The sequence below is a fragment of the Acipenser ruthenus genome, chromosome 19 (genome assembly GCF_902713425.1).
Source record: "Acipenser ruthenus chromosome 19, fAciRut3.2 maternal haplotype, whole genome shotgun sequence".
Taxonomy (NCBI): Eukaryota; Metazoa; Chordata; class Actinopteri; order Acipenseriformes; family Acipenseridae; genus Acipenser; species Acipenser ruthenus.
In genome coordinates, this window is record NC_081207.1 from 29,177,950 (window position 1) to 29,204,222 (window position 26,273).

Below are 26,273 nucleotides of genomic sequence, written 5' to 3' on the forward strand. Positions count from 1 at the left end.
GAACAAGAACTACACTTACATTACAAGCAGTTTTAAACGCTGCCCTTTACTAGGGTTACCAGACTGGGACTTTCTTTTTTATTCAGTTCAACTCTGAAGCAGTTAAAATAAGTATATAATAACACAGTAGTACAGTAGTAATTCAATGAAATATTGGGTGTGTATATATATATATATATATATATATACACACACACACACACATAATTAAATCAATGTTAATCAAAACATAAAAGGGACTAATTTGGCTTCCAATATATATATATATATATATATATATATATATATATATATATATATATATATATATTTGTATTTTAAACTACCCATGGTCCTGAAAGTTAAAGACTATTACTTATTAAACACATACTCAGAAATATTGAACAAGTAATCCATAAGCTTTATTTTTGTATAACGCATTACTGTTCTGTCAACTTGCTGAGCACACTGATACAGTTTTCTACATAGAAAAAAATGGAATACAGTATAGCAAAACTGGGTTGATTTAACAAGATTAATGTTTCTGACTGGGACAAAAAATGAAGGCTGAAAGGCCAGTTTACTCAGGACATCCGGTAACCCGACCCTTCCCTGTACTGGCAATAAAAATTGTTAAACATAGTGTCAGTCTTTTTCTATTTATTTGGCACAACAGTTTGCGTTGATGGCAGGCAGACTCTTCTTTTTGGCATATCACATGTATTTATATTAATAATAATACACAATAGAAATCATACATGTGGTCAAACAGAAGACGATCCTTGCCACCAAGAGGCTTGGTTACTGGTAGCTGTTGATTTGGATTCCTGGGTAAATGCAAGTCTCCTTCTGATTTGAGAAAGAGCTTAGTTCCGCGCCTGTATTGGTGTTCTTGGTTGTCTCAGGGTTATTCAGCTTTTTTGATCTACTTGATGCGCAGGTCCACAGAAATATGAAAAATCCTGCCATGGAAAAGCAAGACTTTAATAGATATTTAGTAACAGTACCTTTTTCACTTTCATTACCAGCCTCACCACTGCTCCCCTGTATCAGTTTATTCATACATGTTTTTTTTTTTTTTTTCATTGGGATTAAATGTTTTAAGTAAAGCACTAAAGATTTATTCCCCTGGTACATTTATTATGTAGCTTCCTGACAACACAAAATTTGTCTGGTTCTGTTGTTATACAAAGAGGCGGGTGGGGCAGGAGAATTGTGAAATGCAAAGGGGACCACTGCCATTTAACAGAAGACTTTGACATTAGTAACAGTGTGATGTATGTGAGTCTCTTTTTGTCTTGTACTGTAAGTAAGATCCCAGGTTTGTTGGCGTAAACTCACTATTTTAATATTGAAATAGTGGTATTTAATACTGTACAGGAAACCACATTAACAAATTAAACGCACTTCTCACTGCTGCCCTCTAGAAGAATCAAATGGTACAACCACACCTGCAGACTTGCATATGCTTATCAACTCTTACAATTTTGCAGTTTGTCCATGCTTTTCCTGCTTGATAAATGCTGTACTGTGCATTTATCAATCAATCAATCAAACCATTTTTATATAGCATCTTTCATGGCAAATACATCTCAAATCACGTAAAAAAAGGCTTGTAAAACAAGGCTGAACAATATTTACCATAGTTTACCATGGTTGCCATGTTTCTATTTGAATATTATTTACCTATGTTTTACAATGCTTTCCCTGTGCTTTATAACCACTATAAGTGTCATGGTTAAACTTGCGGTGTGCACTGTGGGCAGGATTGCATGAAGCCCCTGCTGTGTTGCACATGATCACATGGGATGTTTGCAGACATGACAAGCGCTTACCCTGCAGGGAGTTGAAGATGCTGAAGAGGTATAGGACAGGAATGGTGAAAATCCCGAATCCAAGGAAAGCCAGCCCCCAAGTTGTTCCCAACAAGCAGGACATCCCAAACACGGTGAAGACGTCTTTCCAGACGGCTCTTCTGTTCGGGAGTGCGCATCCAAACTTCCGCAGCTGAGCGATCTTTGCTGCCACTGTGATGAGTATTCCCGTGTTGAACAGAAATATGATTGCAAAATAGGAGAGATTTAAACCGTAGAAAAAGGTATGGTTGGTTATCCAGCATCTGAAAAAAAACAAGTGTGTGTAAAATACACCTTCCCTTAATACATGAAAAAGATGGTTAATATAAGTTTAAAGATTCATAGTTATTAATAGTTATTATGTGCAATAACAAATGACCTAAACTGAATTCCTAAAAAATATTGAAGATATTGCAAATATGAAACGTATAAACATGTCGGATAAACCGCCCTCATAAACCCTGAGTTTAACTTATGATCAATGACTGGTACTACAGAAGTTCCCAGCAAGTTTCATCACATTTGGGCTAGCACTTCTCTAGATACATGTAAGTGTGACATGCAGCCAGACAGACAGACCTGCTTGTGCTAAAAGAGCTTCACCACAACAGAACAAGAGGATGTCTTGATATTTGCAAAACCCACATGCAGAATAATCTGCCCAGCTATTTACGATATAAGGCAAGTTTCGCAAGTGTCAATATCAGCAATGGTCAGTATGTACTGTAATGCAGCAGCGAGGCAGTAAATGAATTGCACTGTGCTAACAAAAAAAACAGTCACTCACATTTTACTGTCTTGGTTGGTTGAGTTGTGGATTGTCACTCCGATAGACCCGTAGAAGTCGTTTCTGATACAAACGCTTATCCCAATAATTATGACTGGGATTCCTGCAATTGGATAATAGCCATGGTCAAAGCCTTAAAGAGATTTTAACAGAGCTGTGTTGAATTACGTCAGATCATTTTTTAATAGATAACTAAGAGGTATTGGGAAAAACATTTACCACCATGCTAAGCGCTGATGTCAAAAAGATTCACATAAATAACTCAAGAGACTCATTTAGGAGCTCCTGCCACATGCACCTTAATTATATTTTTTTATTTGCCAGATCTGATACAAGTTTGAGTTCTGCTTTACAAATCGGTGGCTTTGTTAATATGGCCATGGTCTGTTCAATTAACTATCTTAAACTATGGCGTTCCACTTGATCTCTTGAGAAAATAAGCAGAAAACATCAGGCACCGATATCCAGATGTTACTCCTGTGAAATGCTATTATAATTCAGAATCATTTCCATCCATTGATTTGTGTGTTTACGCTTTTGTTTTTTGCTTCTCATATTTTAGTAATACAAAAAGTGTTGCAAGATCTCAATAACTGTTTCACTAACAACACTGCAGAGTAAATACCTTTTTCTTTGTGCTGGATATTATTTTGGAATGTGTCCTGCATTCAGTCAAATCCAGCAACAGAATGATATGTGAGAATTGCTGCAAACAACCCATAGCCTTTCAGTTATGGGGTATCATATCCTGTATTTACTCATATTTATTAGTATTAATAGAGATAGATTGAGAATAAGCCTCTGTCTATTATAAACAAAGCATATATAATTATATATTATATATTAATTTGTTGTTTTCAGTGCACAAGACGGGGAAGGTGCAGTCGTGCTGTAACTCAGGTCATCTGTACTCTCTTACCCCAGCCAAAGAGTGATAACTTGGCAATGTAGTGCCGGACGTAGGTGTTGAAGACCTTGACCATAAGGAGGTACAGATGAATGGCCTCGACGGCCATCCAGCTGAAGCAGCAGAGGAGGAAGTAATGCATGAGGATGGCAATGGTTTTGCAGACGGCGTCTTGATTCATGTTGGCCAGCCACTCGTTGAGCAGGAAGCTCATGTTGAGCAGGTAGAGGGCAGCGCTCAGGCACACGTGTATTGTGGTCGAATGATCCTGTTTGGGGTTCCTAGCCAAAAAGAAATTCATTAAAGCAGAATCCAGCCAAAAAAAAAATACAATTCATGACTGATGTTATCTCCTTAACTGGGGAACTAATAAAAACGTAAAACTTGTAAGAACAAAATAAAGCATTCAAAGCCACTTATAAAAGTTCATGATTATATTATTTGCAGTTTTCCCATGCGTTTCCCATGGTTATACTGTGTATTTACCATAGTTTAGTGTTTCCATATGTATTAATGTGCTTTACCATACCTCATTGGTCTTTTACCTATGCTTTACCATGCTTTCAATATGCTTTTCTACACTTTGCTATGCTTTTACTGTGGTAAACTTGTAACAGGAGAAGTTGGAGTTCATGTGAGCCACAGAGATGTAAAATGAAAGCAATAACAAGTAAAAAGGAACTAACTGAATACCCACCTGATTATAAAGTACATGAGCACAGAGATTGCTGTAAAAGCTGCAGAGAGTCCACTGCCAATGTATGAAATAACTGTCAGTATTTCCCAGTTCTTCGAATCTATGCCTTTTATTGGCACCTGTGAAATACAATTATTATTATTATTATTTATTTCTTAGCAGACGCCCTTATCCAGGGCGACTTACAATCGTAAGCAAAAACATTTCAAGCGTTACAATACAAGTAATACAATAAGAGCAAGAAATACAATAACTTTTGTTCAAATGCAGAGTACATATTAATTTAGATATTATTTAGATTGTGTCGCCTGGCTAAAATGCAATGGCCCCTTTTCCAAGGAAAAGGAAACTAAAGCAAGTAGACAAACACAGAAGAAGCCATTACCTGAAACCTCATTCTAGTTTGATCTTTAGACATTATTATTGATCAAACTGCAGAATAAACTGCAACCACACTTCAGAAACAACCAGGGTTTATTCATTTTAAAAACAAATAATCAAACAGGGATTTCTAAAAGGAAAGAAAAAGCTTTGATCAATGGGGGCCCAGTCTGACATATTTATACGGTTTATTCACAAAACCTTATGATTAATTAAATACAGTTCGCAGTGCACAAATATTTTTTTTTTCCTTTTTTCTTTTTTTTTTTTTTTTTTAGGGAGATGGCAAGACGTTTCTCTTTGGTTTATCAAAGTGAACTTTAATAACAACAGTCCTATAAAAAGAGTCTTTAAAAAAGCACTTTTTAAAGTTTTGTCAGTATTTTCCTTTATGAATATCTGGGTAAAACAGAAGAAGATACAAAGATCAAACTGAGCATACAGTACCATGAGCACAGCAAAGACAGTCATGTGGTCGCAGGTACAGACTGTTGTTGCATCTGTTTCATTGACCTTTTGGCATCCTTTGTCACTCCACAGTGGACCATCAGCTGCATAGAGAGGGTAGTTAACATGGGAAACTAAACAGAATCAAGGGTTCTCATCACAAAGCTTTAACTCAAGAGTTTAAAGGATGTTCTTTTTTAATACAATTCATTGTGAACAGCATTGTGACTAGAGCCCAGGTACTCAGTTGTCTTCTCTTGAGTGCAATATACCACACACCCCCATTCAAGCAGTCTTTCACAAGCATGCTTTCAGTCTGTGAGGAATAACAGAATTTACGTTTGTTTTAACATTAATGTATTTTTCTCCTTTCAGAAATGTAGTCCCTGGAGGCTGGAGTAGACACACTGAAAACATGGCCCATTCCTGTGTGACTAGATCCTTCCAAATAAAAAATGTATACCCGTGTCACAGAATATATGTTCCCACCCCCTGAATATCCGTACCCCCTAGAAACCAATATTCAGAATATTTGTACCCCTTTATTTTTTTGTAACAAAGTTATCTTTCTTTGCATATAAGTCTAAATCTATGCATTTTCAACTAAGGACACTAACCCTAACCCTAACCCTAACCCTAACCCTAACCCTAACCCAAACCTTATACCAGCCACTCCCCTCTGACAGGTCCCTTCTCACTTACAATAATGCATGAGAACAGCCTGCAACATTGCTCCCATTCACCAGCATTATACATGCTAAATATACATTCAAATAGGATAAATAACAAACATGCATGTAGTGGAGAACCGATCTTCGTTTACACCAGCAAACCACACTTTGTTTTAATCAGACCCCTACTCTCATTTTAAGAGATGCAGCCCCAGGCTGGCCTCTTCAAATTACCTTTTGAAACACTAACCCGTGACAGGTCTGCAGATGCTTCGTTGTCCTTTTTGCAGTTTTTCCATGCTTTTTCCTAGCTTACTCTGGTTTGCCATACTTATGGATATGCTTTAACATGCCTCGCTATTCTTTACAATGCTTCACTATGCTTTACTACATTGTGCTATGCTTTTACTATGGGAAACTTTTGTAAAGATGTGTTATATAAAAAAAAAACATTCAATGTACCTGCTTTTTCATCATAAAACAAGCACTCTGTTTTTTGGTTCTGAAACTGGGGGGGAAAGGAAGAGAAAGGGAGAATTGAGACTACTGAACTGAACAAGCAATCAAACCAAGAATCACACAAAACATGCACACGCACACACACACACACACACACACGCACACACACACACACACACACACACATACACACACACACACACACACACACACGCACGCACGCATGCACGCACGCACACACACACACATACACACACACACACACACACACACACACACACACAGACACACACACACACATACACACACAGACGGTTTATAGTGTTTATGAGGACTTTGCATTGCATTGACTCCCATACACAAGATTTCTTAAAGTCTAGGGGGGGGGGGCGACAAAACAATAATACAATAATGAAAGTTACAGGGGCTAAAGGTAATACTGCTGCATTGTTTTGTTTGAAGTATCTGTTTAAACATTACAGGGCCTTCACCTGTGTCCTCATAGGGTAGGTTTTGTCAGAGTTTCCTTCCAAGAGGGGACTTTTTTTTAATCAGCAAGCACTATAAACGAGCCCCCACACACGCACACACACACATGCACAGCACACACCCACACACACATGCACAGCACACGCACACACACACACATGCACAGCACATGCACACACACACGCATGCACAGCACACGTACACACACACATGCACAGCACACGCACACACACACATGCACAGCACACACACACATGCACAGCACATGCACACACACACACATGCACAGCACACGTACACACTTACCATTGAAATATCATAGAGTGGGAAATACATTTTAACTGGAGTTGTCAAGTTTGAGATGTTGCTGTGGGACTGAACGACCATAATACGAATCACCAAACTCACAACCTCCTTGTTCTGTGGAGTCTGTGCACAAAGGAAAAGTCAGTTGGCTCGACAAACACAGACAAAATGATGCCTACAGCAACAGGCTCAGGCTCACTCTTTCACAACAGCTGTGTGCCTCCCAAAGGTAACATTGAGAAGGAGAGGAGAAAGTGGTCAATATTTTTAAGTCAAGATTAAAGACTTCTTTGTATAGCTTAGCCTTCTTAACCTGACTTGCAAATATAATTGTTTTTAATGAATTTTATTTGTTTATTTTTGTAATCTTGTGTTTTATTATTCTTATTACAGTTTTTACAATTGCTTTGACTCATTTTTCAATACAGCGACCCAATGTGCACAACTCTTAACATAAAATGACAAACTGAGTGGTAAAATGCAACCGTTTAGACACATTTTTCCATGCTAACATACAACATGCATAACTGTAAATCACCTCTTCCAATCATAAAGTTGCCCTGTCAACCATTAGGACTTATGTCAAATGCTAACATTTATCTGGTAGAGTTCTTAACTATTTGATCACCTGGTAACAATTGGTGGTCATAATTGCAAATATCTTTCTCTATGTGAGAATGCAAGACATCTTAATTGATAATTAGTTCATCACTACATAAAGCTCTGAGGAAATGGCAGTAGTAGTTAAAATGGAGCTAGAGGAAGTTGCTGATTGTGCTCGTGATCAACAAGAAAGGCGCATTACAGTGTCCAATGAAATCAGAGCTACAGTGGTTGATCTTGTTATAAACAGGGGTTCAACTATGGCAGACTCATTTATGTTACTGTGTTTCAAAGATTAAAAAGAAAATGTTCAAGCAAAGTTTCTGATGTTTTGGACACTATTTGCTTTTGATGTCTTTATTGTTGCATGGTTGACTCCACTGCATCCATTTTCCAATGTATACAGGATTTTGACCAGTAGTTTGGGTTTTGGTCATCTTTGGACTGCTACATAATATTTGATATAATTGTGTAGAATATCACTGAATGCTTACTGTACATTCTTTAGAATATGTTTTGTTCTGTAGGTTGCTATCATTTTGCTCATTGTAATGTTGATCATTTGAATATGATCAAATGACACTTTTAGACACTGTTTTGATTTGAATTATTTTGTGTTTGACAGCATTGTTTGCTAATGGGTGTTTTATTTAGCAATGCTTCAATGATTAAACTTCAGTGATCAAAGCATCTGATGTTTTGGTGCTATGATTTGCTTTTGCATGATGTATTTATCTCATTTGACACAGTAGTATTTATTTTGCACTCTGCATGGGATTTTGACCCCAAAATGAGCAGTTCAGCATCTTGTGTTAAGAGTTATGCACATTGGAATGCTTCAAAGCAATTGTAAAAAACTGTAATTTCCTGTTTTATTTAGATGGTATTATTATTATTATTATTATTATTATTATTATTATTATTATTATTATTATTATTATTACTTTGTAATTGTACTATTTTTAGATATATTAATAAAATTAATTGAAGTTGAAATTGAAATGAAGTAGATACCCTGTATTTCTACACAGGAGGCGCGTCTTACCTCAAACTGGGTGGATGAATTGTAAACTATGACAGCGACCCTCCTGTACCCATCATCCATCTGCTGGCCCTTGAGTATTGCTTCGGTCGGCAGGATTATTCTTGGTGTGAAGTTCCTCTGCTCCTCAGAGGAAAACTGGATGCAATAAGAATGGAGCTAAAATAAGCATGTGTTATTTTACAACGAAAGAGCTACCTGGTAGTAAAGTATCCTCAACCCAGTCTCTCTTCTATAAGAGAGGAAGAGCAGCGTGGCTGCTACGAAGTCTCTTGCACAAAAACAGGCACCTTGGACCATATATTAACTTGTTATAAATTATAAATACAGAACTCATTGTACTCATATTTAGGTTAAGTGTTATACTAGCATTACTTGGTAATATATTGTTTATTTATCCCCTTTGGGCAAAAATGTGTAATTTTTAGAAATACTGTATACAGTTTGTGTGAGCTCTATGGAGTTCGAAAAGGTGCCCTGCCATAACTTTGAATAAAACATTTATGCATTATAAAATAGATGCATCGAGAGGAAACTTAACAAGGTACAATTGCGCACACAGGGACTGTAGGGGGCATTTTAATTGCAGAGTGATGTATGCACTGTAGGGCAGCAGTGTGGAGTAGTGGTTAGGGCTCTGGACTCTTAACCGGTGGGTTGTGGGTTCAATCCCTGGTAGGGGACACTGCTGCTGTACCCTTGAGCAAGGTACTTTACCTAAAATTGCTCCAGAAAAAAAAAAAAAACCAACTGTATAAATGGGTAATTGTATGTAAAAATAATGTGATATCTTGTAACAATTGTAAGTCGCCCTGGATAAGGGCGTCTGCTAAGAAATAAATAATAATAATAATAATAATAACTGTACCATTCATCCAATATGCATTTCTTAAATGATTTACCATTGGCACAGGAATTTCTATTTCCACTTCTTCAGAAACATTTATTTTATTCACAGACAATATTATTATATCATTAAAGCTGTAGTCCTTTCTGATGCCTTCAAAATTTTCAGCAGATAAATTCTTTAAAATAGAGGTTTGCAGTCTGTAAGAGAAAATAAAAACAGGTGAGGATTAAGCCTATGAAAAATGGGCTGATTGCCTGCTTTTCCCATTGACAAATATTCAAAAATCTATAGAATTTATTCAGGTGTTGTTGTGTGTAAGTTTGTATTGAAACATTAGACAAATATACAATAAACTTTTTAATTTAGTTAAAGGTTTGATGTTGTGATATAAAAACAACAGGTTTCCACACGTCAAAAGTCTCTTCTCCAGGTGTAAGTGGAAATGTAAAGAATCAGGTGTTATTTTATGTTTACATTTGCATATATTACATATATTGTTTACGCAGATGTAAAAAATAACCTTTGAATTTTCACTTACACCAAAAGAAGAGGCTTTTAGTGATTTTGCATCATACTAAATCTAATAAACAGTATCTTCAAATCTGTTAGCACTATAACATTTATCAACACATAAAAACGGATCTATTTTAACATTATAATAATTGATTGAGTACTTGAATTAATGGACAAAATACCACCCCTGTCAAATTCAAACAATTGCCAGAGAGCTAACTAGAGTCTGGCTTTGGCAAATCATGTGCTGGTTCCTTCATGGAAAAAAAATGATCTTTTAAACCCCCTTGTTATTGAATTTTAGCAACTTAAGAAGAGTTTCTTTTGTAGTGTAGAGTCAGTGTGACCAGCTGGCCAGATTGTACCACCCTGCACAGGACAGAGCAGAGATGGTCAATACTGGACCTTTCAACTGAGATCATTGTACATAGCAAGCAGATTGCCTGGTATGATCGACGCCTTTAAAAAAAAGCAGTTTTGAAGGACAATGATAACAATGAATTTACAAATGTACAATAATTATTCAATTAACAATGCTACTTTTCATCTGAAATGAAGAAAATGGAAGGGAAGAATCACCCAATCGATGCTCTTAACTTACTGGGTATAGTTGTACAGTAATTGACAGTGGTTTAACTGTCCCGGGCATTCTTTTTCTATGAGTGTCAGTTCCCATAATGTATTCCACAGCTTTCCTGATTCTTTATTCAGCTTTTCAAGCTTGTTCCCAACGTGGGTACACTCACATAATGTTATTTCACATGAAGAGGAGAAAGACGCTCTAGAAGACACTAACCACGGAAGACAGACAGTCAGCAATCAAAAATACAAATAATCAATTCAGTAAAATAGGACAGATGAGGAGATACAAAAATATTGTATAATGAATCTGCAAACACAGATGTTGTTGTTGTTCTGTAGATCAAACCAGTATTTCAGTACAGTATACAGCTATTACCTTTAATTGTGGACAGCCACTTAAAGATTTGATATCTTGTTTTGCTACACTAAGCTACAATGGAGCATGCAAATTACATTAACCAAACTACTGTCAACATGTTGTTAATTATGATTAATAATGCAGTTATATTGTAATCAGAAATAGTAACACTGAATGAAAATAACTTCCAATTCCATTTTAAAATCAATACCCAATTCCAATTGCTGCGATTGTTCAACTGCTTTCATTTGAAGCCAATTTAATTGACTAACAGTGACTTCAGTTGAAGTCATTTGTTGCCACTGTGAGAAGCTCATTTTCACAGAATGCTGCTAATTACAATGTTGATCAATGATGTGTTGGAATTGATTATAAGGGAATGGGAATTGGAATTAGGAATTGATTTGAAAATGGAATTGGAATTGAAAACCAGGAATTGACCTCAACGCTGGTGCTAAGTGTAAACAAATAACACTATCTTTGAAAGGAAGGATACATTATTCCAATGTCACAGGCATCGATACAAAGGGTTAAACAGCAGCAGAATGAATCGTGCTCCTATGTTGTAGCTGCACTGTACAGATATCCCACCAGCAGAGGTCAGAAGCATATCATGGAAAACAAAAAAATTCCAATGCTTACAGGTTGCAAGAGACACGTTGAATTTCAAACTGAATCCTGAAAATTCAACAGAAGTTTCCATGTCGGTAATATTAGCAATGGAAGTTTTATTGTATAACTGAGTGCAATTTATATAACAGCTATCATTTCCATAGGCGCATACTGGGGGGTCATGCCTTAACACATTGTCAAACACGTCTATGCTAGAGCCGTTCCAGATTGCTTGCAACTTTGTTCCATTTTGTTTCCCATATGTGCTTATGGTGACATTAATGGTGTTGTTCTCCTGCTCTGTAAAAAGAAAAAGAGACAAAGTGGTTGTTTAGGTAAAAAACAAAACAAAACAAAACAGAAAACCCACTACAATATATTTATTGGCATTAATCTATTAGTCAGGCGTTTAGGGTGCATACGTGGCATGCAGGCCTCTGTCATTAATGAGTAATGCATGCTTTATTAATGAGTAATGCATGCTTAATACATGCCTTATGAATGCTTAGCTGCTCCTGAAAACTTCCTGCCATGTTATTCATGTATTATAGAGGTGGTTTCGTAATTCCTTGCTGCAGTTACTGCGTTGCTATAGCCTGTCACATTATACATTATAATGACTGACCATGTAAAGAATACTATGTGTGCATTACAATTGCAAAGCTACAATTCGCTTTGTTGGTCACCCCCCCCCCCCCCCCCCCAGATAGCTGTATTATATATCTAACATTAATAGGAAGTGACATCAACATTTCACCAAACATTGTGTTGTGTGATTGTTATCAATGCAAACAGCAGTGCCATGTTTTTGTTTATCCAGTAATTCACTGTGCTCAGGATACTTCTGCAGCGATGCTGATTAACTATACTGACAACAGTATCATTCATTTGCATGTAATATACGTTTCATGGACGTACTGTTCTCTTAATATGTGGTCACAACTGCAGGAACTTACATGGCTATCAATCTGCTTGTGTTTCACCTGTTAAAATCATTTGTCATTTTCTTTGAATAAAGATATTTAATGGCGTTTATGAATAGAAGGGAGCAGGGGGGGAAATATATTACATTATTACCTAGATATGAAACCCATATATAAACATATTTGTTTTTCAAACCTTCAGTTTTGTATCACTGTTATTTTTCCATCAGATAAAATAAGTGCAACAATATTTGCAATACCTGTGCGTTTCACTAAACTGAATGCAAGGAGACAAATAGACAGCTTTGTTAGAATCGTGCAAAGCATTCTGTGTCACTCAGTGTACACGTTCCTCCAAATGTGATTCTGAAAAAAAAGACATAAGTAATATATATACAGTATATATATACAGTATATATATATATATATATATATATATATATATATATATATATATCGACACACACAAAAGAAAATCTGCAGCTGAAATGGAAATCAAAGAGATGAAGACATCAAAAGAGAATTTATGCAAAGCTATAGTAACCCTGTTAATATTACATGATTCATTTTCAAGGTATTCCTTACAGCTTTTGTCACCTACAAATGTGGTTTTTCATGATGTAGTTTTGCACTAATCACTGCAGCTTTAAAGTTTAATGTTTGTTTTGTGAAAATTTTTTAAATGACAAACCAGTGGACATACTGCAGCAATGTTGAACTGTATTTCACCAGTCATTAAATATGTTAACTGCACTTGATTCTTTGGCATGACTGTGTGCTGTGCTCTACCTTTGAATTTTAAGCAAGCTTAATTGTAAACGTAATCTACCTACTTAATGTTAAAAATACCCCCTCTGCAATAATGCCTGTAATTTAGCAAAGTGTCAGGAGGTCAAGGCTGGTCAGTGGCGAGAATAGCACACCCAGAAGCAGTAAATGCAGTTCAGCACTTTTGCACACTTTTATTTACAAAGAAAACAAAACTCGGGAGCAAAACGAAGTTTAAACAAAACAAAACAGCACCCATGCACAGTTACCACAATGCATACTTTCTTTGTTTCTTACTGTTTTGGCTTGGGAGCACCTTCCCTGAACACTTTCACTTCCTCTCTTCCAGTCACTCACCACACAAACATGTTTGTTTCTTTTTCATAGTGAGTGACCATTCAATTACCACCTGGCCACATTCCACACTGTTCAATAACCTTGCATAAAGACCACTTCACTTTTTCACAGCCTCAATTTACTCCTGGTGATGGCAATGTCCATTCCCCTTCAATATTAAGGACACACATGCCACCATCAGCAATCCCTCTTGTTAAAAGACCAACATGTTGTAAACAAACACTCCAAAAACATTCAGACATGATGTAGCTAATTTGATTTAGATTAAACTAAAACAGGTAATTAGACTAGTTTGCATTAAAGAGTTAAATAAAAGCTATCTACGGCTGGTTTCACAAATCCTTATTAGCACAAATGTTGGTCTAGGTACGGTCGTCTATGATTACTGATAACCTAGAAGCTTTTAAAAAATCTAAAATCTAAAATATTCTTTTTTTCCCCCCCATAAACTCTAGGTCCCGTCATTAGTATGACCAGCGTCTTATTAAGTTCACATGTTGTTGGTTCCTGGACTGGCCTTAACAGCAAAAAATATACATTAACCCTTTCACTCCTGGCAGGACCTTAGTGCCGTATGTTAACATATGCCGTTGGAAATCATGTTGGAGCCTCACGGAACTCCTAGGTCAGTCTGAGGTTGTGCAGAAATATTACCCCAAACACTTTCTGATCATACATTGTAGTATGTATGGATATACTAATTCTGGACATTACACATAACATTGTACTTAATTAGTTAACTGACTATTTTTGTAAAATGTATTATACATGAAGTTAACTTTCTGTATATCTCATATCTCATTACCTTTTTTAAACTTTCTAACATTTCACAAAGAACTTCATCACCAATTGGGTCTGATTTATTTATGGGCTTCACTTTATAGAACAATTGCAAGTGCTGCTCCTCCAAAACAAGCAACAGGCAACATGGTTCCTTTCAAGACTCAAAACAAGTTTTGTAACATTGGCAAATTTCTTTTTCACATAGTTGACTTTTTGAAGTCAACTCTAGCATGACATAAAATGCTCAACACAGCCTGCATCTTACCTCTTTTCTGGGCTGGCTCCAGTGTTAATGACAGAATCCACATGCACTGAATCCTGCTCAATGTGAGCTCCGAGATCACTGACGGGCGTGTCCTTTTCGGAACCATAAACAGCAGAACCGAGCGTCAGTATGCTCCACAATTTGCATTCAGTGATGGAAATTGAGGGAGGGCTGTGACACCCGGTCCACAGTTATCTATTATTCTTAATGTTCCTCATCTATCCATACCTTTGTATACTGATAAACTCCACGCAAATTTGGGAAAAGGGCAGGAAAGCTAATGTTATCCCATTGAGCTCAGAACAAACATTACCGTCACAACTTATGCCCATCAGATGAACTAAATATATAATTCTCCAGCTCATTCGTTTGTTTAATGCAAATCTACACACACAAACTGCCCTAGATGTTTCTGTTAAAGATTGGGCTGTGCTATTTGACAGTACGGTTGAACTGACAAAAGCAAAGACCTGCTTGACGGTATTGGATGCTGTTAGCTCTGCAGCATACCTTTCCTCAATACAATTCTAAATGGGATTGCGGTTAATACTTTTGTACAACGCAAACAAAGGGGTTTGGAAAACAGATTTTATTTTCAGTAAAGCAAATTTAAAAGTGAACTAACAGGCATTCAGTTTGTCAAGATTCACAAAAATCAAACTTTATGCAACTATTCAGGAGGCTAGATTTGAGTATTCTTAGTCCCTCCTGTACAATATCAGTTAAGCAAATAATATAAGCAAACGGTGTGTTTAAAACAAAAAGGGATAACATTAAAAAAGGGAAATGGTGGCTCCTACAGTCATTGTGCAAAAATAAAGAAATACATACACATTCTTTACTTTGGTTCAAATAAATCAAAAGTGTAAACACAATGCAAAATAGACAATATTATACAAATACTCTTCTAAACAGTGACAAGGTCTGGACTACAGTGCATGTGACTAGCTATTCACTTGGCAGCTTTCCAAATATCTTTTATGTACATTACCTAACCTCAGCCCCTCCTCTCACCACTTCCATTACAGGCAGTACTACACCCTGTTTAATTCTTCCACTTAGCTACAATGTATCTATAAAAGTGTTATAAAGGATGCTATATACAATATTATACCATTAATAACGCAAACAGCCATAGCAACGCAGCGTAATAAGAACATTGCCTGTGATATGAAGATTTATACAATGTTATTCAAACAAAATGTTATCCCTGGTTAATAATCATCAAAACCTTTAATAAACTTTTATAAACGTAAGCAAGCCCGAGTGATGTTTATTATGTCTTTGTATTTTGAGAAAGCGTTAAAAGTGAAAAGGTCAATTTTCAGAGAGGAATTAAATCATCTTGACAGTATTAAACTAACCTGGCTTTATTGTTTTTCTGACTTACTGTCTTGGGATTGCTACCTTATTTATTTTGCCAACTATTTTGTTATATTAAGAATATATATATATATATATATATATATATATATATATATATATATATATATATATATGAATAACAAACACTTAATATAACAAAATAGTATTTATTACCAATGCAGGTTCTCCAAAGAACAATATTTCTGAAGTGACACCTGGTATACCAATGCATTTGCTGGGATTGATTGTTCTATAAAATACTGGGCATGTATTTAAGGATGGGCCGGTTATCTGTTCAGGGATAAGATATTCTCTGAGCAAAGAGTCTGACACTCCCTGATTAGCACAGTAAATGAACAATAAACATACTGTAGAACTTCCCCTGACTTTACACACAGTCCCTCCAGCGCAGTCAAAAATACATCTGCTTTGAATACTGTTCTGCCTTTTCTATCTGCCATCACAGATAAGCAGCACCTATCTGAACTTCACTTGGGGGAAGTAATCCATAAGTTACATGAACAAAATTGTAACTAGTTACAGTCATTTACCTGTATTACTTTGAAAATGTTACAATCATATGTGTAAACAGTTACTTCTCAGGCACAGTTTACATTTCACAGAGACATGTTTTTCAGTTTGGTCAGGGTGCTGCTTGAAATATTATTTGAATGTCCAGCTATCAAACCCACTCGCTCACTCCCCAACGCCCTTTTCTAGCAAAATTATATGAAAAGCGTGCTCGTGATTTTGGTTTTAGCCGTAGTCCTTTTTAAAAACTTTTTTTTTTGTTTTAACTAAAAGTAACTTATTTTTTCTGTCTGAAAAAGGAATCACTACAGTAACAAGTTACTGAAAAAATGTAATCAGATTACAGTAATGTAATCTGTTAGTTCCCAACATTGGGTTAGGACTAGAGACTACAGTATGCTTTTTCAATGTGGTCAAAACCACCTGTGGAAAGGACAGCATCACTGGCAAGGTGTGTTACTCCCAGGAAGCAGACCCAGGGACAGAAGCTGCAGTTTAAACACTACAGCGCATGTTATTTACAGAACTAACAAACACACAAAACAAACAACTAACAACCACAAACAGGAACAAAACAAATAAGCACAGCGGCCAAAATAAACGGTTTGAGACAAACAACAAAACAACTACACATTCGCTCTATAAATATCCCAACACCGTATATCTCTCGTGGCTCCACTCACCTAAACACCAAACAATACCGTCCTGATCCATTGTGTAATCATTTATTCACTGCCTTAGCACAGCACAGCAAAGCACAGCACAGCACAGCACAGCTCTCCTCTCACACTCAACTCTCATTCAACTCTGAGATTAACACCAGTTATTACTCTTTATATAAACCTGTAACTGGAGCCTCATTAATCATCAATTATTCAATTTACAGCCCCAGCCACACTCCCATGTGTGTTTCTGCCAACCCAATATTCCCCACACAGCACACGTTACACTGGCACGGCATTCACCCTGCCACACCATCTAAAAAAGATTCCTAATGCCATTGACAACACTACACGAGTGGTGATCTCACGAGTACAGGTGGGGTGGGAGATGGTCTTCATGTCTTGGTGCTGTGAGTGTCACTGCTGGCAGAGCTTTTGCTGGCTTTTTGTCTCAAAGCGCAGAACCACAGAAATATGAAGACCCCTGTGCCGGGGGAAAACGAAATGAAAACAAGATGTTATATTTATTCTGCGACAGGTAAACGTGAAGTTAATATCACACAGTCAAAAAAAAAAATCTGTTTTGCTCTAAAGATTCTTTTTTGGGGTTTTATTTTTTTTGTCCCCTCACGGATCGCGGTGCATGTAATTAGTGCTAGGGTCCCAAGCGTCTGAGCTCTATTGTGTGTAGATCTATATTTCCGTATGTTCTTCTAAGGCTAGATAATGTGTACAAGCACCATTCAAAGCCCCCTGCGTTTTCTGTATTGTGTAAATCAATAGTCACCTTGCAGTGAGTTTAAGACACAGAAGAAGTACAGGCCAGGTAGGCTCAGCGGCCCAAAGGTGAAGAAAGCCAGTCCCCAGGTGGTCCCCAGCAGGCTGCTGAGCCCCAGAATGGTGCAGATGTCCTTCCAGGCTCTCCTCTTTTCAATGGGGCTGCTGGTCGATCTAATACTCATGAGCTTAACCACAGTGACTCCCAGCATGAAGGTATTAAAAGCGAAGACCACAGCAAGGTAGCCAATGTTTGCGATGTAGTACAAAGTGTTGTACTCATTAGTGATGTAACACCTGGAAGTCAGGAAGTACATTTTTTCAATACAGGACGCTATTATAATACTAAAGCACTGTTGAAGGCACTCAGTGTGCCTTGAAACGATATATATGCTGCACAGTATATGCAATGGAGCTGGAGAGAGATAGCGTGTAATTAAAACACTGGCTGGAGGAACAGGTTGAGGGAACAGCCACACACAAACTGTACGACATACAAGAACTGCCACATAGAAGAAAAAAAAGGTTATTGGTTACATTCTGGTGCTCAAAGAAGGCAAAAGCCAGGGTGCTTTTAATTTCAGAGTTTTAAAACATATCACCAGGATGTGATGATTGAAACAGAAAATGATTCTACACAACAAGAAGAAAAGATAAGTTAAGATAACTATGATATATCACACCCCTACCCAATTGATCTGTAAGGGGTTCATCCTTTTCCAATGGTTATACTGTGCATTTATTGTGTTTTTTTAATTTACTCTGCCATACCTCTCAGTGCTTTACAATGCTTACCTATGCTTTACCACGCTTTCACTGTGCTTTATTACACTTTGCTATGCTTTTACTATAGGACTTTTATAAGGGTAGGGTTGGGCGGCTAAGAATCGATAAGAACCCCAATAACACCTCTTTTATATAAAATACAAACTGAACTGTCGCTTCGTTATATAGAATAAAGAAGCAGCACGCCTGAGCAAGATATGAAAGCACTTCATTATCACCAAGAATCATTTCCTGTTCAGATCATTTGAATTAATAAGGACCGCAAATGCAATGGTTTCACTTCCACTAGCAGCTAAAGCCTATTATGTGTATTTTTAGCATGGACTTCAAAGCGCTGTGCAGCCTGCTGGTTTCACACAGGGTGTGTGATGTGCTGACATTCACTTATCAATCAATCTGCTGTAGCAGCAACTTCCTACACCATAGCGATTCAATAACACTATAATATAGCTATGGCTAAAAGTTTAGCATCACCTAGAATAGTTTGGATTGAGACATCATTTTAAAACTATATGAACATCATTTAGATATTTTATTTAACATCATGTAATCATAGAAACTACAAAAATGATATCGCAAAAGTCTGTTGGTAGCCATAATGGTAGTATTGCACAGTATAACCATTAGAAATGTATTCCCTCTCTGTAATAATCTATCCCAGAACTATCACAGTAGCATCTGATAATATATACAGGCATGCAAAATAAAGGTACATTCTTTACCATGCAAGCTGTGGAGACTATGCTGCCACTTTGTGGAGAGCAAAAAAGCATGCACATAACAAGCAGCATATACATTATTGTGTCTATTAAAGTTGAACTCTTCACTGGTTCACAGAGTTGTTTTTGATCTCTGCAGCTCTGGATTAATACTTACATGGTAACGTTTGTGTAGTTGGCCTCTTTCATGGGAATGATTCTAAGCCCATAAGCGTCTTTCTTAATGGCGATAATCAAACCCACAACAACGGCAGGAAGGCCTGTGATGAATAGAACAGCAGAAATACTGATCTGAGTATAACTGGAGGCACAGAGCAGTAGCCAGGTCCTTTGACTCTACCGGCACAACTCTGCCACTTCTAGCAGTGACTTCTAGTGGAGGCATTGGAACTGAAGACCTCTTAACTTCCGCTGTTCCAGAATGAAGGTTCCCTTGTTAAACACACAATAGCAAACGTCCTATTCTGTTACAAACTGCAAGTCACATACAGAGTGGTGTCCATTTTATTAATGTTTAAAGAGATTCTACGTATCGTGATGGTGTAAAAGTACAAACACAAGATGCATTGCTTGTGCACTTACCCCAGCCCACCAGACAGAGCTTGAGAATGTAGCGACTCGTGTTGATGTTAAACACCTTGCACAGCAACCTGTACAGGTGGAACGCTTCGATTCCCATCCAGGTGAAGGAGCAGAGCAGGGAGTAGTGCAGCATCAGGGCCAGGAATCTGCAGAGGGTGTTATTTTTGAAAGAAGCCAAATGCTCATTGGGCAGAAAAAACAGATTCAATAAGACCAGGGCCGCTGCAAGGTTGATATGGATCTGTGTGGAATGGTCATTCGATATTTTCCTGCAAGAAACAGCAGTGCACATTATATGGACACAGCACAAAGAAGAGTGTTGGATTCTGGAATGAAGTGCGGCCATGCTATTGGAACACTGAACCCACCTGCAGGCAGCATACATGACGAGGGTTATAGTCAAACAAGCCAGGGAGATTCCACAGCCAATAAAGGATATTGTGGACAGTATCTTTAAATGAGCTTCAGAAACAGCTGAAGGACTCTGGAAAGGAATAAACAAAACGATTGATTTCAAACGAGTGCTATACTTCAAGAAAACAAAAAGTCTATTGTATGGTATTGTATTGTATTGTATTGTATTGTATTGTATTATATTGTATTGTATTGATCCTCTTTGCTCCTGCACCAGGAACAATACAACACTAAAACACAGTGTTGAAATCTTGAAAAATGTAACAAATATAGTAACACAGCCTCACATCCAATAGCCCATGTTTAATTACATTAAAATTGTAATTTATTTTGGTAATTGGTGATGAAACTGGACCACTCAAACTCATGTAAAGTCTTTATTATTTGTATAATGATAGCCTTGTATTGTTTGACAAATGTTTATAAAAGCAATCTTCTGTTTTTTCTGTTGAAAATCAACAACCAGCACACATACTGTACTTCAAATAACTTCCTTACTAAAACCAATATGTTACACCACACAGATAAAGTGATGCAGAGTACATACCAACAACACGGCAAAATAGGTCATGTGGTTACACTGACAGTGTATCTGACCATCTGCCAATATGGTTTTGCACCCTGAACTGTTCCATTTACTTGCTAGAAACAGAGAAAAAAAGAAGCAATATTTAGAAGAATATTTCTAAAATGTAAACATTTACAGCTTCCGTTTGTCAAGTTTTAATGTCTCTGGTTAAAAAGCAAAATTTTGAATGATATAATAAAAAAATATATTTTTGCTTTGACGTTATATTAAATGGTTTGTTAAATGGCTTTGGGCTGCTTTCAGACTCAGCATACACTGTTAATACAAAAAACAACCCACTTGATGTATTTGCCTGAAGCTAATGTTTCATTTTATTACACTCTAAAAGTACTGTATAGGCATGCTTACTCACTGCTTACATCCCAGAACACACATGTTGCTGTTTCATTTGGCTGAAAGAACAAAAAAAATCATTCTTGTTATACACATGTATGGTTCTTACAGTAATGCATTGCATAGAGCACTTTGTTAGAGTCCCGATGTGCTCATATTGATGGCATTGTAAAGTAACCTTCAATATTAAAGCCACTCATGATTGTTGGCATTTGAGACAGGGAAGCATGTTGTCATTGCACAGGTCTCAGTGCGTGGTTTTCAGAACTTGGAAGACCAACAATAATGCAAACAGAGAAATCCTACCCCTGTACTTACATTGAGTGGTTGTTTAAGAAAAAACGTGATGTTCATTGGATTTGCAAGGCTAGCGATCTTAGTTTGAGACACAGACACTCCAACAACTTGATCATTAACAACGGTCTTCTGCAAAGAAAAATAAAAGAGTGACATGTCCAGTGAAAGAGGTAAATGTATGCCATACAGTATATCTGGAGCACTTTAAATAAATTACTCTGACTCTACACACAGGATCAAGTGGCACGGGCAATCTATGGTTTTCACTGGCATGCACATGTCAGAAATATCAGCTCTTAATTCCATCTCACATCGGAAAAGGGTCCCACTTCCAGAGCTCATCATCTCTTACATCACACCCCTAAGGGTTGGACCGCTCACTCTCCTTCTACACATGCTCACTGCCAGGCTGCATACAGTCACTCAACAGGGCAGAGCTGACATAGGGAGGGCATCTTGCTATTGCAGAATCGTTACACACAGCAGCAGATACAATGTCAGATCCAAGACTTACACATTTTTTTAATTGCTGAAGCACAGGCATTTATTGATTGACTGACGATGAACAGACAATTACCTACTGACTTAATTAAAACAATCTTACTTTAAAAAGCTTGTTCGTTTTGTACATGCAGAACACAACCGTTGTCTTGCCGGTAACATCTGTAAGAATTTCTTTCGGTACTGCCAAACGGACAGTACTGTTCACGACTGCGCCGTGATCTGAAGAGACCTGAAAAGTAGAAATGAAAGTTTAATGCACAGCTAGATTGTGTGTGGGGCTGAGTTGGGGATCGGGGGGAGTTTGTCTTTAAACTGTAGGTTTCTTATGAATACCACAGTTTATTTAACTACTCAAGACAGGGTCCAAAATAAACTGCTCAGTTTTATGTTGCAGTGCTGGTTGCCTTAAAAAAGGACTAGGCCTCAGAGTCTCATTTTTATTTATTTATTAGGGGTGAAGTAGTACTATTAGATAGCTGACTTACTTTATCTGAATTGGCATATATCTCTAATCCATCAAAATGGACAGGATCAACTTTGCTGACATGTCCAATGAGATATTTGGAAGTAAAATTAATATGGGAGCCACTGAATGTCACGTTCTCAAGTATTTTTTCCATCTTGTCAATTATCCTGTAAGAAAAGAAAAAAAAAACACCAATTGTCCATAACCCTCAGCAGGTCCTATATAAAAAGTGACCTGATTCTATATAGTTAGAGTTATAACAACAACAACAACAACACATCATTTAAAAAACTAACACACACCATACACTCGCACTGCAGTAACAGAATCTGCATCCAGTATTATGTAGTGAGCATCACACTGCAATGCTGTATGAGGGTTGTCACTGTGCAATCTGCCACTGACACAATGTACAAACTTCCATACATTATATACTTAAGATTCAATCATCTATTTTTAGTCCATGTATTAGATCAACATTTAATGAACCCTGTAATGCCCATTCCTGTATCACACCTGACAATGCTGAGCCACCCCTCTATATTATTATTTTTTAAATCCAGCCTCACAAGACAGAATTTTTAATTTGCAATGCTTTATGTGTTGCTGGACAGGGACAAAAAAAAAAAAAAAAGAAAAAAGGGTTTTGCACAAGAAACGGCATGCAGTATAAAGTAGCTTTACTCATTTCAAGAATGCTTGGGCATTACAGGGTTAACATGTAGGAGAACACAACTGCTAATGTCATGTAGTTGGGGTTTCAGAAAATACTTACACATCACTCTTAACATCCACATTGTTATCAATGATACCGTCCACAGTGCTTGCACAGCTATCGATATAGTCTTTATCAACTGAAGAAGACATACCATCATTTAATAAATTTTCTTCTTTACAAATGCCTTCACCTATACAAAAGGAAATATATATATATATATATCAGATAAATGAAATTATTAATACTAGCAAACAGGGTATGGTGTTTGTGGTGTTAGATTATGTTTATTTAAAGTACAAATGTTAATATCCATTTTTTTAAATTAATATAAAGTGCTGGTATTACATCTAGTCAATATAATACTACAGCTATATGAAGCTCAAAGGCTAGCATCCAAATGTGGAATGTATATTTGACTAAGGTACTGCAGCTGGATCTGGAACTAGAATGAGCCCCAGTGAGCTTCAGTCCCCTGTGTTAATGAATGCTCACACCGAGGCTTCTCCCAGCTGGATTAATCTAATAATGTAAGTCTCTGACCATGTCCAATGAATTCCCATTGACAGTATTAAAGGGGTAGTATTTGGGAAGCATTCAGTCACAGGCTCACCTCTTTGATATCTGACCATGAAAACCCCAGGTGTGGTATGGAAATGGTATGACAGTGAATAATTGCATTTATTAGTATGAAATTGCGTTTCCATTATTTTGTGATTATACCCGTGTCATTGGATCACGTTCTTCATAGTCGAGCCTCAAGTGTAGTGCCATATATACGAGCCACAGTCCAGTCATGAAACATCAGGGTCAATTCCTTCAACATGTTCTCATGATCAATATATTGTTAATGCAATGGACACAAACCCAGCCTGCAAACCCTCATCTACTGGAAACCTTACCTTCATTAGCATTGACTACCACCTGCAGAATGAACATCACCAGCCACATTGTTAACGACCAGTAAGTGACTTGTACCGCACTGCAAATGCTAGAAAAAATAAGGTGGATCATGCAAGAGCAATAAGCTTCGAATGACATTTTTCTAGTTGGAGTAACACTTTACATTAATGTCTGTAATTACTGTGTATTTACATAGTAGTTACTTCGTACAAACATGTGTACTTACAAATAATGACAATGTTATTATGCATAGTTACAAAGTACTTAATTTGTAAATCTTTTTGCATGATATAATCCTAAACCTAATCCCAACCTTAATTCTTTTCTGATATTGTGTGCTTACATATATCGTGCAAATGTACGGTAACATGAGTAATCCATCACTCAATACTCTTGTGCAAAAGACTTGTCTTATACACAGTAGATGAATGTAAGCATTTTTAAATACATATTGACTTGCCATGAACTGAAAAAAAGTTTACCATAATATAAGCATTGCAAATTGTATTAAAGCATAGTGAAGGCATGGTAAAGCCCAGAATGGTACGGTAAAGCATATTAAAAAGCATGGGAAGCCATGGGAAACTATGGTAAATGCATAGTATAGCAATGTGAAAAACATGGAAATACTGCAAATTACCAATGAAATGTACTGTGGTGCTTTTATAAGGGAATCCATTCTTATTACAACCAAAAAAAGATGAAATAGTGAAAAACAGATAAGAATCTGTTGTGAAAGAAGCTCCAGAACTAATAATATCGATGCAAATTAGTCAAATACTGTCTGCCTTTCGAGGTTTTTAGTTTTCTATTTTGACTTTACTTTCATGAAGGTTACAGTAGTCTGCATTATTTGCTATGGTCACTGTAGTTTAATGCCGTATTTAAAAACATGCAAACCTACAACGGTAAATATTCGTATTTACTCTAGATTGCTGCAATAAAAACAGTAACAATGGTAAATACTACCTTATACTGTAACTACCTTATATTGCTTCCAACAGTGAACTGCAGCATACAATACATTATTGACAGTAGAATATTGCAGTAAATTATAGTATGTTTATAAGAGTAAGGATAATGGTACCATAATACAAATTAATTCCAGAATTCCAAAAAGCAGCCGAATATTCTTAAAATGTGTTAGTTTAGAGAAGAGCTTAAAGTTAAAGTTAGTTGGTCACACTCAGCAAAAGTGCTGAAAACTGAAAACTGAAGAATTACTTTTAAACAGAACATGAATCTGAGACAGGGATCTATCTAAAACATTCAGTCCGGCAAGCTAAAACCAAATGAAAGTGATATTTTCTCCTAGTGCTTGCCAGACCTCAAATGAACAAAAATGAGATGTGTATTACCTCTGAAGATAATGAGATGTGTATTACCTCTGAAGATAAAAGGAGAGGTCGCCTCTGTGTCAAAGTCTTCGCACAGTGAAGGAAGTATTCAAACTGTGCTCTTTCTAAGTACCCAATGTTTTTTTTGAGCAGTCAAGTGAAACCAGATATACTGTTACCAGCATTTCAGGAAGTTTCATATTATAAAATATATTCAAATGCTAATCTCTCCAAAACCAGAATTTGCATTCTATTTTCCTTCATGAAAGTTGCAGTTTTACATACAGACAGACAGACAGACAGACAGACAGTCGAATAGACAGGCAGATAGACAGGCAGATGTAACAGGGGAGATCTGTGCTGACTGTCTGATGCATGCACAGGGCTACAGGAAGAGGGCAGCAGCCTCGGAAGATCCACCTGTCAGTCATGGCAGTGACATGGAGAGAAGGGGAAGAGGGTGTGTTAGCTTTCCCTCTCTCTGAGTGGCGGGCCTTGGGGGATTGCTGGCCCTATAAAATAACACTCTGTTGTTCCCTCAGATCTGCCCCTATAGGACATAAATGAGCCAGCGGAAGCTTTGCGAGCCAGACGGAGAACAGCGCATCTACATCGAGCAAAACAAACAAAAAAAACGAGATAAGAAAAGAAATATAGC

The 26,273-nt window shown here is 37.0% G+C and overlaps 2 protein-coding genes across 3 annotated transcripts; both read right to left on the reverse strand.

Annotated features, from left to right (window-relative positions):
- Positions 1-379: 379 nt before the first annotated feature.
- On the reverse strand, positions 380-12,811 carry LOC117424827 (adhesion G-protein coupled receptor G1-like). Its single transcript, XM_034041536.3, has 13 exons — positions 12,723-12,811; positions 11,570-11,839; positions 10,589-10,778; positions 9,527-9,671; positions 8,628-8,762; positions 6,980-7,102; positions 6,188-6,233; positions 5,055-5,158; positions 4,227-4,345; positions 3,542-3,810; positions 2,623-2,725; positions 1,815-2,098; positions 380-941 (listed from the first exon to the last, which is right to left on the reverse strand). Exons 1-13 carry the CDS (start codon positions 12,787-12,789, stop codon positions 781-783), a joined length of 2,016 nt encoding a protein of 671 aa, XP_033897427.2. The 5' UTR covers positions 12,790-12,811; the 3' UTR covers positions 380-780.
- A 3,922-nt stretch (positions 12,812-16,733) lies between these two features.
- On the reverse strand, positions 16,734-25,962 carry LOC117424438 (adhesion G protein-coupled receptor G3-like). 2 transcript variants are annotated; one of them, XM_058992760.1, is made up of 13 exons: positions 25,664-25,962; positions 24,278-24,366; positions 23,436-23,568; positions 22,680-22,827; positions 22,295-22,423; positions 21,712-21,819; positions 21,413-21,452; positions 21,019-21,113; positions 20,426-20,541; positions 20,058-20,326; positions 19,633-19,735; positions 17,981-18,267; positions 16,734-17,677 (listed from the first exon to the last, which is right to left on the reverse strand). In XM_058992760.1, exons 2-13 carry the CDS (start codon positions 24,324-24,326, stop codon positions 17,589-17,591), a joined length of 1,566 nt encoding a protein of 521 aa, XP_058848743.1. In that variant the 5' UTR covers positions 24,327-24,366; positions 25,664-25,962; the 3' UTR covers positions 16,734-17,588. The 2 variants fall into 2 exon arrangements, with proteins under 2 accessions (XP_058848743.1, XP_033896660.3); XM_034040769.3 differs by having other exon boundaries at positions 25,637-25,962.
- Positions 25,963-26,273: the final 311 nt, after the last annotated feature.

Bases quoted from the DNA above. Each gene is read 5' to 3' on its own strand.
- LOC117424438 (XM_058992760.1), bottom strand. From the start codon at position 24,326: ATGTGGCTGGTGATGTTCATTCTGCAGGTGGTAGTCAATGCTAATGAA. The intron at 23,569-24,277 runs GTAAGGTTTCCA...CCTTTTGTATAG, and splicing joins GGTAGTCAATGCTAATGAAG to GTGAAGGCATTTGTAAAGAA. The intron at 22,828-23,435 runs GTAAGTATTTTC...CTTTTCTTACAG, and splicing joins GTGGATGTTAAGAGTGATGT to GATAATTGACAAGATGGAAA.
- LOC117424827 (XM_034041536.3), bottom strand. From the start codon at position 12,789: ATGCTTTGCACGATTCTAACAAAGCTGTCTATTTGTCTCCTTGCATTC. The intron at 7,103-8,627 runs GTAAGACGCGCC...CTTTGTGCACAG, and splicing joins ATTCATCCACCCAGTTTGAG to ACTCCACAGAACAAGGAGGT. The intron at 6,234-6,979 runs GTAAGTGTGTAC...TTTCCCCCCCAG, and splicing joins CACTCTATGATATTTCAATG to TTTCAGAACCAAAAAACAGA.